The sequence below is a fragment of the Habropoda laboriosa genome, unplaced genomic scaffold, assembly GCF_001263275.1.
Source record: "Habropoda laboriosa isolate 0110345459 unplaced genomic scaffold, ASM126327v1 scaffold462, whole genome shotgun sequence".
NCBI lineage: Eukaryota > Metazoa > Arthropoda > Insecta > Hymenoptera > Apidae > Habropoda > Habropoda laboriosa.
In genome coordinates, this window is record NW_017100566.1 from 346,384 (window position 1) to 359,008 (window position 12,625).

A 12,625-nucleotide genomic window follows, 5' to 3' on the forward strand; every position below is an offset into this window, starting at 1 on the left:
ATATATCTGAGATATCACCAAACAGTTCATTATAAGTCCGTTTTCTTGTGAGGTCTGTATCCAAATTGTCATTGCATTCAGTAGCTCTGCTAGTGGATGGAGCATTTAGTTCATTGTTTTTACTAGGTATAGGAGTATTTAACTCTTTGTGTACATTAGATGTTGGAGTATTTAATTCTTTATATAGATTAGGTGTGAAAGTGTTTAATTCATCTTTTTCTTTAACTTTTTCTTGTGAGATTTCAACTTTTTTAGTCTCTAAATTTTTTTTCTTTTCAAGTTCTAAAAAAACATTATTTAACATTAGTTGTTAACTCCTACTTTGCAGTAATCAAACTTGTAATTATGTCTGGTTATAAATTGTATACCTTCAATTTCTTTTAAAACTTCGTATTCGTCCTCATGAACTAAATCAAATTCTTCGTCCGGATCAGGAAATTCGCAATCCATAATTAGAATTCTCTTTCTAAATATTTATGATTATAGATATTTTAATAATCACATATTACTGTTCTTCAAATTTCATTCCTGTCGTATATTTTTGTTGCACCTACTATATTTTCCCGCGAATTTTTTCGCGCCAATTTTAAGTCGTAGTACATAAGTAAATAAATAATTGCGTTCATAAAGTAAGTAAAATAAAACAATATTGGTATATAATTAAAATTATATCTTAGTTATTATTTAGCAGATTGTTCAAAATAATACAATTTTTTTATGAAGTACAAGGTATCGATTACTTCAAATATTATAATAGAAAGTTATTAAAATAGCTTTTATCTCAATTTAGGTCTTCTAACATTGTGTGTTCCCTGTTCTCATTAAGTATGCGGTCTGCATTGAAAATAAGGAGGAGCTGTTTCGCGGATTGTGCTTGGAATAGTAAAGACCATTTTTAGTATGCAGGGCAAATTCATCAATACGACGTAACATTGGAATTTTCTGCAAATTTTAACACATCTTTGCCAATTGTTATTATTTATATTTAAATAAACGATAAAAAAAATTCGCAATAATTATGTCTGTATGTATAAAAAATCAATGTGTAAAATATATTAATTCCTTCTTTTTAGAAAATTTTACCTAATACATAAATATGGAAAAATTTAATAAGAGCTCTTGTGGTTGTGTGAAAGGAAGAATTATTTTTATCACACTTTGAGTGCGTGATATAGTTTACGGTGTACACATGTAATCATCCTGAATATATTTTCAGAGCATGAAAGCACGCGTTAGTCAGTCCGCTGCGCTGTAGGAGCAACGTTGTGGGTTTCTTCTTTCGTTCAGAAATAATATCTACATTGCATTTACGGTTTTTCGAATGTGTTTATTATCATAAAAATTCTGTGAATTATTAAAATCTGCAATCCATGAAATTAGGTAACGTTTATGTTTTGTTACGTGCCATTGCATTTATAAACTACGTTTAAGGGTTAGTTGTCAATACTGTTATTTATTTTGAATGCATTTTACGGTGCACGAATAAGTGTTTATATAAGGAAGAATCGCATAATTTCGTTATGACAGGTTATGAACATCTAGTGAAATTTTCTTCGACGAAAGTTTTACTTGGTTTCATTGCATGGAATTATCAACCCCGTCGATTAAGATAGTCAGTCACTGTGAATCCGGTGCTGTAAAAGTTGCGATCAATAACCGTTTGTTTGGGTACCATACGCGATAATGAATTTCAGTTGAACTTGTAAACTGGGTCAAAATATCACGTGTTTCCAAGGAAACAAGAATTGAACTGATAATCAAATGTACAGTGCTAATTTTGTATTACTAATATAAAAAATTAATGTAGAGGAACGCTGGAAAATTCAGTCAGTTTAATGCTGAATTAGAAATTTATTGACTTTTAAACACATTTTATTTACTAATCATAAAGTGATATGCTTTCGACTTGTGAATCGAATTTTTGTCGACTAGTTGTTGTTTCACACCATCGTTGTATGTTTGCGTGTTATGCAATTTTGCAAGATATTAATTTCAATTGGATACTTCATTACAATTGAATTGTGACGGATACTGAAATCTAGGTGTGCTAAAGACGGTAGTTGCTGTAGTCTATTGTTTACAGTTCCTAGTCCTGTCACTAGCGTGACGTCGGTCTAAATGAAAATAGGTAAATTCACCTTTGACGACCTAGTCACTTCTTTGATAACTGCAAATATAGTTCTTTGCGCTGTTTACAAAATTATCTGTGATAAGATTTCAGAAATTTATTTTTGACGATATATATTTTTCCTTAAAATAACATTCTTAACTTATTTGTTCATATGGATTAATCGACAGGTTCGAATCGTTGCATACGGATCAGCAGACGGTGAGTTAAAAACTGTCAAATTCATAATGTACCGACAGCGAACGCGTTTAGTAATTTTTGACGAAAAGGTAGGTGTGCATTGTTCACAGGTGGAATGAATCATGCAGACTTCTGTATCGAAAAAAATTGGATGCATCGGAAAGTGTATTTCCGGGCTGAGCCTTGAACAATTAGATCAGCTTACGGATAATATTAATAATACTCTGATAGATTCACAGGGAAGGAAGATTTTTCAAAAATACTTAGAACGACGTGATCTTACGGACCACCTCGAGTGCTTGGAGCTGTATGAGACTTGTTACGAGATTATCAATGAAGCAACGGACGAATCGTAAGTAATCATTTTTATCCATTAATAGTAATAATAAATGAACAAGCAAAATGTTTTTACGAAACATTTCTATCGTTCGGCTCTCAAGGGAGCCACTTTTTAAGCGGCAGTCATTTTAATGTAACTCGGTCGGTAAAACAGTTCCAGTCAGATAAACGAGAAATTTGATTTTCAGGTCACGAAGGGAATATCCATTGGAGACGCTTATCGAAAATGTCAAAAGGGTGAAAAGAATGGTCGAAGCTTTGGACGGCGTGTCACTACTAGATATGGCACTACTAGCACGTTACAACGAAGTTTTAAGGGAGCGTTGCAGGAATGAGTTACTTATTGTGCTCGTAGATACTAGAGATCGCTGTCGTGACCATTTGAGACGTGTTCACGATAATTTCAAAAAGTATGCGTCGGAACCGTGTCCTATGACTAAAAATTAATTGACGAATATATTTTTTTATACGAAAATCTTCATGCCCGTGCACGTTTACCATTGCAAGTACTTACTTACATCAACTGTATAGATGTAAAATTATCCTTTGTACCTTCGTTGATTTGTAAAGTCTATACATTGAATTTTATAAAATTAATGTGTTAAACACGTTTCACGTATCAAACAAGTCTGTGATGTTGAATTGTATATATTTTACAGTACACTTATATCCATTGAATTTACTACTGGACATGTTTAAATTGTATACATACTTTAATAAAGAAATGTCACACAAATGCGAACTCTATGATTTCACTTTCTGATAATCGAAATTTCATCTCGAATTTAACACGCGTAGCGATATTCAATTTTTGTTTTACCTCTACCGATATTCAATCGATTTTGTATGCGTAAGATGTTTCGGTTATGTATAAAAAATCCATGGAAGATTCGCCTGTACGAAAAGTCATTTCGATAGAAGAGTACGTTATGAAAATTAATAGTACTCGCGGTACGGTGACATCTTTGGAGGAAAGTCTCATGATCTCGCGAAACTTGGAGGCGGAACGATGGATGCGATACTCAAATTTGAAGATGAGAAATCAAATAATGATGGACGATCTGAAGAAGGCGAACAAACGCAATAAAAATATGCTCAGTATGAATAAAAATTTAAACCTCGAAGAAAAGTAGGGTTTATAGTTTAATTTTTGTAGATTTATTCCGACAGAGCGTTACAGACATTCGTTTCGGAAGCGAAATAGCGTTGCCGGAATCATTGAAGAGGGAAGTTCAAAGAACTTGGCATCAGAAGTAGCATTATTTATCATTTACCTGGCGAAATAAATGAACAATTAATTAAAACGAAAGTAACGTTACATTTTACATTAGGTACGATGCTTTGTTAACGAAGAATGAACAATTAAAAGGAGATCTTAGCGTCGCGAATTCTCTCCTCAAAGAAAAAACGCACGAGGTACTTTTTTTCTATTTTTATAGAATTCACGTGAATTTCTACAATTTTAAAAATTCATCGATTCTAGATTAATAATCTTCAACAAAAGTTATTGACACTCGGTGATAGTTTGTTCGAACGGAACCAAACCGTGGAAAATATTTGTAAAAAATATTTAGCCTTAAAGAAGCGAAAGGACGAACAAGAAATTCTGCTACGTGGCTCTATCGAAACGTTGCAACTCGAAATAAATAAAAAGTACACGCTATAGTATAGACAGAAAATTTTCTAATAGTAATTTATTCGTGTAATAATTCATTTTTGAGAGTCCTCTTCCAAGAGAACAAACGTGAAAAATTTCCTTCGATAAAAAACTAATTGATAATCGCGCGATTCTGAATTTTCTTCGTTTGGCGTAATCGAAGTAAAGAAAGTGTACGTGACAACGTTAGAGTGAAAAAGGATCCGTAAAACCATACAGTTGCAGAGTTCTAGCGTGTTAAGAAGAAGATCGCAGGTCGCGTTCACCAGCCTGTGCAATGTTTAAGGATATTTTAATTATGCAACGACAAAGTTAATAACCGGATAAGAGCGTGTCACGTTAAATCAAATTAGCGCCGATCGATGTAACAAGTGCTTCACTATAAAAACATCAACTCTCCTCCGGCCAGTCTTACTTGGTGCTGATCAGCACTGAGAGAACCCTAGGATCGTTTTAATCGTTATCAATCACCATGTAAGTCGATTTTTCACCTCGGTTAAACATTTACCCCAAGCTTCATCGATATTCTATACGTTAGCCTGTGTGTATATACCTCGTTCATTTTTATAGGTGTGATCAATTCGTACGATTAAAAACTTATAAAATTGTAATATAAAAACATGTCGAAGATACATCAAGCACTCCTCACGTTCTACACCTGTCTCTTCTCGCCGTTAATCATCCTCGTATTACTCTGTTCGTATCTCTATCGTCGCATCGTAGAGATTATATTGAGGATACAACTGAAGAACAAATTCGCTGGTCTCCTCGATGGAACGGACTGCGTTTGGGCTGTCGAAGAACAATCTGCACTTTCGGTGAACAACATCCTCTTGATCATTGAAAAAGACGCTCGTCACTCGAATATCAACTTTCTGGAGAGCTTTCGTGACCTAGCGAGAAATCGTATAATTAATTCATCTTACGATAAGTTGCTCTACAAGAGGAAAAGAAAATTTGGTTACTATTTCTGGGAGAGAAGCGAAGAGATCGATCTGAGAGAACGAGTCAGGTGGTTGGAATACGAGCGTTCGAACTGTGATGGTTCCTGCGATAATATTTACAACGGTCACTTGAAGAGAGTTCTTTGGAACGTTTGCAATCAACCGTTGCCGGAGGATCACACGGCTTCGTGGGAAATTTTGATCGGAAAATGTTGTCCCAGATCGAGTCATCATTATCTTCGACGAATGGAGGAGCGTTTGACGAGCAAAATCAAGATTCCCGTTCTGTTTCGCGTTCATCATTCTCTCGGCGACGGTATGGCTCTTCTGAAATTCTTCAGGGACGTGATCATCGACAAGGAGCCGGTTCCGGAAACGACGCTGGAGCTGGGCAACTCGAGGATCCAGATGAAGAGCGAGAAGATGAAGAAGCTGAATGTGACGGTATCTGTAACGAATTCTGCAAGTTTGATCGGTGACAATAGTTTGCAGTGCTCGTATCAAAAGGACGTTATATCTGCATGTATGCCGTTTATTCACTTCGTGATGTTCTCACATTTTCTGAAATTACTGAGGGGACAGTTCGACGACGTGTCGAACTTCTTGAGTAGTGTTACGTTTCAAGATGTGATATTGGAAACGAAAGAATTTATGAACAGAGAGAGAGAGAGATGGTACAGTTTCTATACGGAGGTTGTTCGTAAAAAGGTGTACAGCTGGTTGAAGATAACGAAGATCATCGTGGATCTTCCTGGTTGCTTGGTTCAGCAAGCTTTTCGTAGCATGGATAAAAGGTCTGTCCCGTTCGTTTCTCAATTTTTCATTTTTATAGAATTGTTAACGTGTTCTATCTTAGTGCACTCCATGGAGCGGAATTGTCCGGAGAGAAGCTGGTTTCTTACTGGCTTGAGGACGATTTCAAGAACCCCCGCGATCAGAAGCTGTTTGTGAAGATCCAGAATATTAAGAGTATCACAGGCGCAAGGTTTGGAGACGTTCTACTGGCTGCTTTATCAGTCAGCTTACACAAGTACTTTCTTCGTGTGAGCAGTCATAAATTTCCTAAGAATTTTGTGTTTTTCTTATTAATATTGCTCTTTTTTTTTTAATTCATTTATATTGAATAGATGGACGAACCTGTTCCGACAAAATTGAGCGTAATCTTGCCGATGAAAATCGAAGAATGGAGCGAGAATCATCCTCTGCAGAACAATATTTCTGTCGGCATACTACCGCTTTGCATTTCACAGATAAACGACAAACAACTCGCAGATCCAGCGGAAAATTGCCAAATTCTGGATCGCCTTGAGGACATTAAAAGAGCTAATGATGCTCTGAGAAAAAGTTCTGATTACGTTGTGAATTTTTTGGTGATGAAGTACCTTTCAGCTGTGTTGCCTGAGAAGCTTTTGCAGCCGATTTTCAAAAGTCACAGCACGATGGTGTTTAGTAATTTGGTTGGTCCTCTGGAAGTCAAGATTTTGGGTCTTTCCTTGAAAAATATCGTCTTCTGGATACCAAACAGGTAATTTCTTCTTTTCTGTTAGATATTAAAAAATTAAGTATTCTATTCAATCTGTTTTGGATCACTTTTTAGAAGTTACACAGGAATTGGATGCTCGTTGTTAACTTATCGAGGTTATTTGCATTTGTCTCTAATCGCCGACAAAGCTCTGGTGCAGAACGAAAAAGCTCTTACGAAGATACTGGAGAATACTGTGACTGAAATCGACAATCTCTACGATAGGCTAACTTTGTCATTTTTTTCGAAGAAGCTTCATAGGAGTATGTCAACACCCACGAAAAAAGGCAGGTCAATTAAAGAATTAGAAAATTTAATGAAAGAGATATTGACATAATTCTTTATACTTTCAGCAATCGGTGTGTTCTAAAAGTATGAAGAACATTTGGATTTTTAACTACGTTTTTTTGTTCATATGAAATCATCAGTATTTTTAATTCATTCGTTTTCTTTTTTTATTTGTCACTGTTAATTTCTTGTAAATAATTTTGTTTGTCTGTGAAGATCGAAGAGTTTTGTATGCTTTGGTGATTTGTATTTTAACTGTGTATAATTAAAAATATATTTTCTTAAATAGATACCTAAAGAGTTCTATTAAATATCTTCCGAAGTGTTCTGTAAATACTGTACGAAGAATGAAATATACCATCGATCGATAAGATTTTATAATTTTTGGAAGAAGTAGAGAGAAAAAAATAAACTCTCAATGTTTCGCTTTTAGAAATACGTATGGCCAGAAAACGATGTCAAAAAGTGTGTTAAAAAAGGAAAAATTCGATCGTCGACTATTCGATGCTTTCGGAGAAGCATTTGCTATCGTGCTAGTTCTGATACGTTGGCTCAAAGTATTTTTTCCTTTGATTCGACTTCTCTTTCTCTTTTTACCCTCTTCGCTGTTGCAATCAGATGAAACGTTCGCATCCTCCATACTCATGTTGATATATTTTCGATGCTTCGCTGACCTGTCGATACAATCTCATTTAATCACGACGATAATCGTTTCAAGATGAAGAATTTAACATAAATCTCATTCCAACCATTTTTTTCTATTCTCTTCCGGAGATGAACTCTTCAAATCACTGTCGTCTTCTTGTCGACTGCTCGAAGGAGGATCCTGATCTGTGCATGATTTGCACGGACAATTTAGCTTTAAGCTTCGTAGGATCGTTTGAACGCGTGGATCGTCGATACTGCTAATAATAGGAGATTCATCCGTTGACGTCATTCCGTGATCTTCTGCCTCTTCATCAGCCTCTAACGTCGAAGTCTCTTCTATGTTCCAAACTATTCTGAATAAAATGTAATGCTTCTAAGTAACTTAATTTTTTTTATTTTCAATTTGTATTTGCGTTAGTATCGTACTTTGTATCGTTTGGAAAATCCTTAAAGTGAACCACTTCTTGCTTGCAAGAATTCTGTTCTGCTTTATCGGGCGAGTCCCTTCTTGTCTCCTTCCCTGGGATCTCGACGCTTTAAATTAGTATTTAATTATGGTATATGTTTATTAATAGGAGATACTTTATTATTTTTTGTTAAATTATTTTTTACTAACTTTCGAAGAGGACAGGTTATCGTGGGGCATTTTAAGCAAGTGGAATCCTTTGTTTTAGTATTAGTTAACTTCGCATCCTGTCGAGCATGTAATAGGTTAGTATTCGATATTTTGATTTAATTCGATTTTAATGTTTTCTGAAATTATAGTACCAATTGAAATTCATGGGGTGTATGAACTGGAAAAACTGTGATCTTCGCGCGTGGAATTCTGCTACCTTTGACTATAAGTACTGGTGATTTCATTACGTCATTCTCGCTTTCGTTTTCTACTTTCCTGTCAGTTTGTTCATCATTAGCACCTTCGATAACTTCTTTCGGTTTGTCCTTGTACAGAATACTCTTGCCTTCCACGACTAAGTTTTGCTAAATATCATTTTTATATTTGAAATAAAAAAGACGAAATGCTAGATCGACAAAAGATGGAGGAAAAAATCACAAACCCTCAAGTAACTCGACAAATTATCGACATTAACGGTACCATTGCTGGTAACGTTCTCTTTATCATCTTTCTCCTCGTGAAAAATACCAGGAGAGGTGATCGTTTTGTTCACATGATTCATATTATTGCCGTTAGGAGATCGTGCTTTCGCGCATTTTTGCACCAACGATTTCGTCTTGAGTTCCTGTGATCTTTTCTGAAAATTCTTGCTCGACATAATTCGACATCTTACGCCAGTTTTTAGAGCTCTCTTTTTAAGCGGAACTCCACTAACCATCGCACTCCGACCGATCCTCTTGCGATCGAGTAAATTTGGTACATCTGGTTGGCTGATTGCGGCGTCATAATCGTAGGTTATGGGTGGTTTTGGCGCGCGATTTTTCACAGAGATACGTGGACTGCGATACCGTTTGGTAGTTGGCGTGTTGTGGGTCCCGTGTTGCGATCTTGTGCTCATCGTTCCTTCGACATGACTAAGATTCCATCTGAGGTGAATTACGATTTTTGAAAAATCAAAATTTTATGCTTTGACTTTGGTAGAAGTGCCAAAAAAGAGGGCAGTACTATAGCATTTAGGCCCACGCCTATTGGGTCGGTTATTACCACCACAAATGTCGCATTAAGAAAATATAAGTTAAATTAGGCAGCCAAAAAGATAAACGAATAAAACATACATTTAAATTCTCATAAGACAAAAGAAACGACCTTTTATCTTGGAATTGATCATAAGGTGAATTTCATTACTACGCTCTAATGGGAAAACCTACGCGGAAGCCAGCGATTCGATCGAAACAGATTCTAGTTTCTTCCTCGAGTTTTTGCGTGGCTTCAGTTTGTTCCAGAATCTTAAAATTGCCTTCGTAGATTTGCGTTCGATCTTCTTCAACGCCAAGCTCTGCTGACCAACGGAGTTCGCACGTTCCGCTAGTTTATCGCTCCATTTTGATTCGATTTTCCGCGGCTGCGACACAGGCGATGCGGGGAGACTGGATTGGCGATGGAAATGCGAATGGAACCGGAAGTGCGTTTTCCTGAGATTCGCCAGTATTCTGTGTGCTTGAGTTCACATTTTCCAGATATACATACCTAGAGGCGTTTTTCTGTCGTGTGATTTGACGCTTTTGGTTAAACAAAAGAGTTTCGCGTAATAGCAAGGCTGACTCGTTGGTCGCTTAATATTATACGAAAGAATTAAATACTTTTTTACTTCGAATATCTTTTTCCCATTTTAATTTATTTCCTTTCTTAATTGTATTAAACAAAGGTGTTTCCTTAAGGTTTCCTTATGTATGCGGTACAAATTATACGTTTTTATATATACATATACAGAATTTTATAAAAAGAACAATATTAACAACGCAGACTAATACTGTTTAGAATATGGATATTATCTTAACACCGGTCTATGTAAAAGAATACGGAAAACGAATCGTACAATCTTCTCGTACGCTAAAAACATTAATGCCGCCGTCAAAACGGTTTGCAATAGCTTGGCTTCCATTCCCTTGTATAGTCCCGCTGCTCCTTGTGTCCTGCAAGTAAAGATTTTTATAGGATTCAGTCCTATAATGACAGTTTACAAAAATACTGCACTTACTTTAATATATAAAATAGAATTTGTAAGGCACCAGCATTCGGTGGAAGATTCGCGTACTTATGGCCATGCTACAAGTAACGAAATGTTAGAATTATCTTATGCTAATAATGTTTACAGATATTCTAAGTAGCTAAGTCATTTACATGCAATTAAGTTACATACTCTCAGTTTGGTTTGAACCAACTGCAATGGATACGTTAGAGCAGTGGCTATCGTCTTGGCTGCGGCACCTATAGCAAAGAAAATCCATGCTGGCGGTTGTGAGCCATTCAGGGATGCGATAACTTTCCTTTTAATAGCCTCGTAAGTCATAAATTGGATAGCTGGATTTATAACCAGCATCAAACTTGGCAGAGTACCTGCCCAAAGTTTTCCCAGACCTTCGTATTTACCTATATGCACAAGGCCACCTGAAAAGTTGTAACTTCTAATATTTGCAGTGAATATGAACATAACATTTGCATAGAGTGCAGTGTACTATATGCGTGTGAAAAGTTGCGATTGTTAATTCATTAACTTCCTACCGTATAATGTATTGTACTCGTTGTTATTTCTTTCCTGAGAGTGACCGACGCCTCTCATCTTCAATCTAGTATTCACAACCCATAATGGTGTTGTTGTTAAGACATTAATTATGCCTAAAACAAATAAAATCAATTTGAAATAACTGAACTGAAGAAAATGACGATGTAGCGAACAAATCTGTATTCAAATTTCGCGCCACACCTGCGATCGATGCAACCAATAGATCATTTTTAGCTGTTTGATTTGGTTTTTTCCTAAGCGTCTTCAAACCGTGGAATGTGTAGAAGTAAACAAAGTTGCTGGCACACAGACTTTGAAGAACGGGTACTATTCCTCTGTACAAGGTGCATCTAAAATGCAAATGTTAATATAAGAACGACGAAATTAATATTTTAACGATTCCATATATTACGAAGTAAAAGGACGTACGGTCCTTCCTTTGCGATGAGGTCACGGATCGTTGCAAGAGTATTTTTCGATTCTCGGGTTTCCTCCACTGTGAATACAAAGTAGATCATTATTTTTAATGACAGATGATACAAAACTGATAAAAATTCATAAAAAATATAAGTATGTTTATGTATTTTGTGCTACGTAATGCATTTCACGCGCAACATGCTCTGCTGCTAGCGTGAAAGTTAATCTAATTTTTTATGTCACAAACACTTGTATGTATTCCAATTTATCGCTTTTATATTTATCTACTTAGTGTACTTACACTAATGGGTTGTGATCATTTTCTCAATAATAAATGCGATGATTTTTATAATATTAATTTAAAAGAAATTTAATAAAAATTTGATAAGAAATTAAAGTTTAAATCAATACGTTACTTGTGAAAAGAATTGTTAATTACATTTTTAGTTATATACAAAGGGAACATAAAACATTGTTTATTGTTCGTTTAACATACTTCACAGACGTATAATAAGTGAAGTACTTTAATGTACTCACGTTGTAATCGGCTTCGCACCGTATCTAAAGGAAAGAACGTTGCCATGGCAACGACGCTACCCTGTGAAGCAATGCCATTGTTAAGAATTAACATACTTATCATCAGTAGTTTAATTTTTTTTAAATATTCGCAAACTTACGGCAGCGCCGGATAGCGCGTGTACCAGTGTTTCATAATTGAAAATGCCTTTGCTGTCTGCTCCGTCACCCATTTTTTCAATTTATTATAATTTATCCGTCCTTACTTAATTCCATTGCGCGATAAGGTCAATATTTATCTTACAAATGCATGTTTAAACATGAATTTCGACACAAAACTGAAAAAATTTAGTGCCACGTAATTATTACTATGATACAGCAATTGTTGCGATAAGCAACTTTCGATGGGAGTTGTGCAAATGATATACATCAATTGAAAGTTTAATCGAGTTCATCGATCGACTGATATAATTCATTACTCTACGCATTCCCAAATATCGATACGAATAACAAATTTAGAATTGATTCTTGAAATCTCAAAAGATTGTCAACTAAATTGCAGAGGAAATACAGAAGTGTTTACTTTGCCTGTAACCAATGTTTGAACCATTTTACCAATTGTAACTCAATTACCACCGTCGATAAGTAGAACGTACACCGTGTAAACTAACCACAAAATCAACTGTCACCTGAGAACTGCTGAAGTGTCCTAACAGTTTTTCCAAGTGTAATGCAAGCACCTTGCGTGTTCGTAGAACTGTCTAACATCTACGAAAGACTTGTACAGAAATTACACCTGCGTTCGCC

General features: G+C 35.7%; 6 protein-coding genes across 7 annotated transcripts in view; 3 read left to right on the forward strand and 3 right to left on the reverse strand.

Moving 5' to 3' along the window:
• LOC108576651 (chromosome transmission fidelity protein 18 homolog) overlaps positions 1-450 on the reverse strand; it is a 3,273-nt gene extending 2,823 nt beyond the window's left edge. The window contains 2 exon segments of the mRNA XM_017939689.1: positions 1-282; positions 369-450. The exon segment at positions 1-282 is cut by the window's left edge and continues 133 nt beyond it. Of these exon segments, the coding sequence (XP_017795178.1) occupies positions 1-282; positions 369-450 (364 nt within the window).
• Positions 451-1,318: 868 nt separating this feature from the next.
• On the forward strand, positions 1,319-3,128 carry LOC108576655. 2 transcript variants are annotated; one of them, XM_017939693.1, is made up of 4 exons: positions 1,319-1,380; positions 2,299-2,329; positions 2,402-2,660; positions 2,836-3,128. In XM_017939693.1, exons 3-4 carry the CDS (start codon positions 2,431-2,433, stop codon positions 3,092-3,094), a joined length of 489 nt encoding a protein of 162 aa, XP_017795182.1. In that variant the 5' UTR covers positions 1,319-1,380; positions 2,299-2,329; positions 2,402-2,430; the 3' UTR covers positions 3,095-3,128. The 2 variants fall into 2 exon arrangements, with proteins under 2 accessions (XP_017795182.1, XP_017795181.1); XM_017939692.1 differs by lacking the exon at positions 1,319-1,380 and having other exon boundaries at positions 2,284-2,329; positions 2,419-2,660.
• Positions 3,129-3,528: 400 nt separating this feature from the next.
• LOC108576636 lies at positions 3,529-4,313 on the forward strand. Its single transcript, XM_017939661.1, has 4 exons — positions 3,529-3,745; positions 3,804-3,900; positions 3,979-4,063; positions 4,131-4,313. Exons 1-4 carry the CDS (start codon positions 3,529-3,531, stop codon positions 4,311-4,313), a joined length of 582 nt encoding a protein of 193 aa, XP_017795150.1.
• A 611-nt stretch (positions 4,314-4,924) lies between these two features.
• On the forward strand, positions 4,925-7,107 carry LOC108576637. The gene is made up of 4 exons (XM_017939663.1): positions 4,925-6,042; positions 6,105-6,291; positions 6,376-6,773; positions 6,846-7,107. The coding sequence occupies exons 1-4, from the start codon at positions 4,925-4,927 to the stop codon at positions 7,105-7,107; spliced, it is 1,965 nt and encodes a 654-aa protein (XP_017795152.1).
• A 366-nt stretch (positions 7,108-7,473) lies between these two features.
• LOC108576638 lies at positions 7,474-9,990 on the reverse strand. The gene is made up of 7 exons (XM_017939664.1): positions 9,971-9,990; positions 8,765-9,248; positions 8,475-8,687; positions 8,323-8,399; positions 8,120-8,240; positions 7,808-8,076; positions 7,474-7,732 (listed from the first exon to the last, which is right to left on the reverse strand). Exons 1-7 carry the CDS (start codon positions 9,988-9,990, stop codon positions 7,474-7,476), a joined length of 1,443 nt encoding a protein of 480 aa, XP_017795153.1.
• Positions 9,991-10,059: 69 nt separating this feature from the next.
• On the reverse strand, positions 10,060-12,617 carry LOC108576649 (peroxisomal membrane protein PMP34). The gene is made up of 9 exons (XM_017939687.1): positions 12,508-12,617; positions 11,980-12,156; positions 11,840-11,900; positions 11,315-11,381; positions 11,087-11,235; positions 10,885-10,998; positions 10,523-10,770; positions 10,361-10,428; positions 10,060-10,295 (listed from the first exon to the last, which is right to left on the reverse strand). The coding sequence occupies exons 2-9, from the start codon at positions 12,049-12,051 to the stop codon at positions 10,151-10,153; spliced, it is 924 nt and encodes a 307-aa protein (XP_017795176.1). The 5' UTR covers positions 12,052-12,156; positions 12,508-12,617; the 3' UTR covers positions 10,060-10,150.
• Positions 12,618-12,625: the final 8 nt, after the last annotated feature.

Excerpts from the sequence above, each read along its gene's own strand:
- LOC108576655 (XM_017939693.1), top strand. The coding sequence starts at position 2,431 with ATGCAGACTTCTGTATCGAAAAAAATTGGATGCATCGGAAAGTGTATT. Across the intron at positions 2,661-2,835 it reads AATGAAGCAACGGACGAATC|GTCACGAAGGGAATATCCAT; the intron begins GTAAGTAATCAT and ends TTTGATTTTCAG.
- LOC108576636 (XM_017939661.1), top strand. The coding sequence starts at position 3,529 with ATGGAAGATTCGCCTGTACGAAAAGTCATTTCGATAGAAGAGTACGTT. Across the intron at positions 3,746-3,803 it reads ACGCAATAAAAATATGCTCA|ATTTATTCCGACAGAGCGTT; the intron begins GTATGAATAAAA and ends TAATTTTTGTAG. Across the intron at positions 3,901-3,978 it reads CAAAGAACTTGGCATCAGAA|GTACGATGCTTTGTTAACGA; the intron begins GTAGCATTATTT and ends ATTTTACATTAG.
- LOC108576637 (XM_017939663.1), top strand. The coding sequence starts at position 4,925 with ATGTCGAAGATACATCAAGCACTCCTCACGTTCTACACCTGTCTCTTC. Across the intron at positions 6,043-6,104 it reads TTTCGTAGCATGGATAAAAG|TGCACTCCATGGAGCGGAAT; the intron begins GTCTGTCCCGTT and ends GTTCTATCTTAG. Across the intron at positions 6,292-6,375 it reads TACACAAGTACTTTCTTCGT|ATGGACGAACCTGTTCCGAC; the intron begins GTGAGCAGTCAT and ends TATATTGAATAG.
- LOC108576638 (XM_017939664.1), bottom strand. The coding sequence starts at position 9,990 with ATGGGAAAAAGATATTCGAA. Across the intron at positions 9,249-9,970 it reads ATGGGAAAAAGATATTCGAA|ATGGAATCTTAGTCATGTCG; the intron begins GTAAAAAAGTAT and ends AATTCACCTCAG. Across the intron at positions 8,241-8,322 it reads ATAACCTGTCCTCTTCGAAA|CGTCGAGATCCCAGGGAAGG; the intron begins GTTAGTAAAAAA and ends ACTAATTTAAAG.
- LOC108576649 (XM_017939687.1), bottom strand. The coding sequence starts at position 12,051 with ATGGGTGACGGAGCAGACAGCAAAGGCATTTTCAATTATGAAACACTG. Across the intron at positions 11,901-11,979 it reads ACGCGCTATCCGGCGCTGCC|GGTAGCGTCGTTGCCATGGC; the intron begins GTAAGTTTGCGA and ends ATTGCTTCACAG. Across the intron at positions 11,382-11,839 it reads GGTGCGAAGCCGATTACAAC|TGGAGGAAACCCGAGAATCG; the intron begins GTGAGTACATTA and ends TTGTATTCACAG.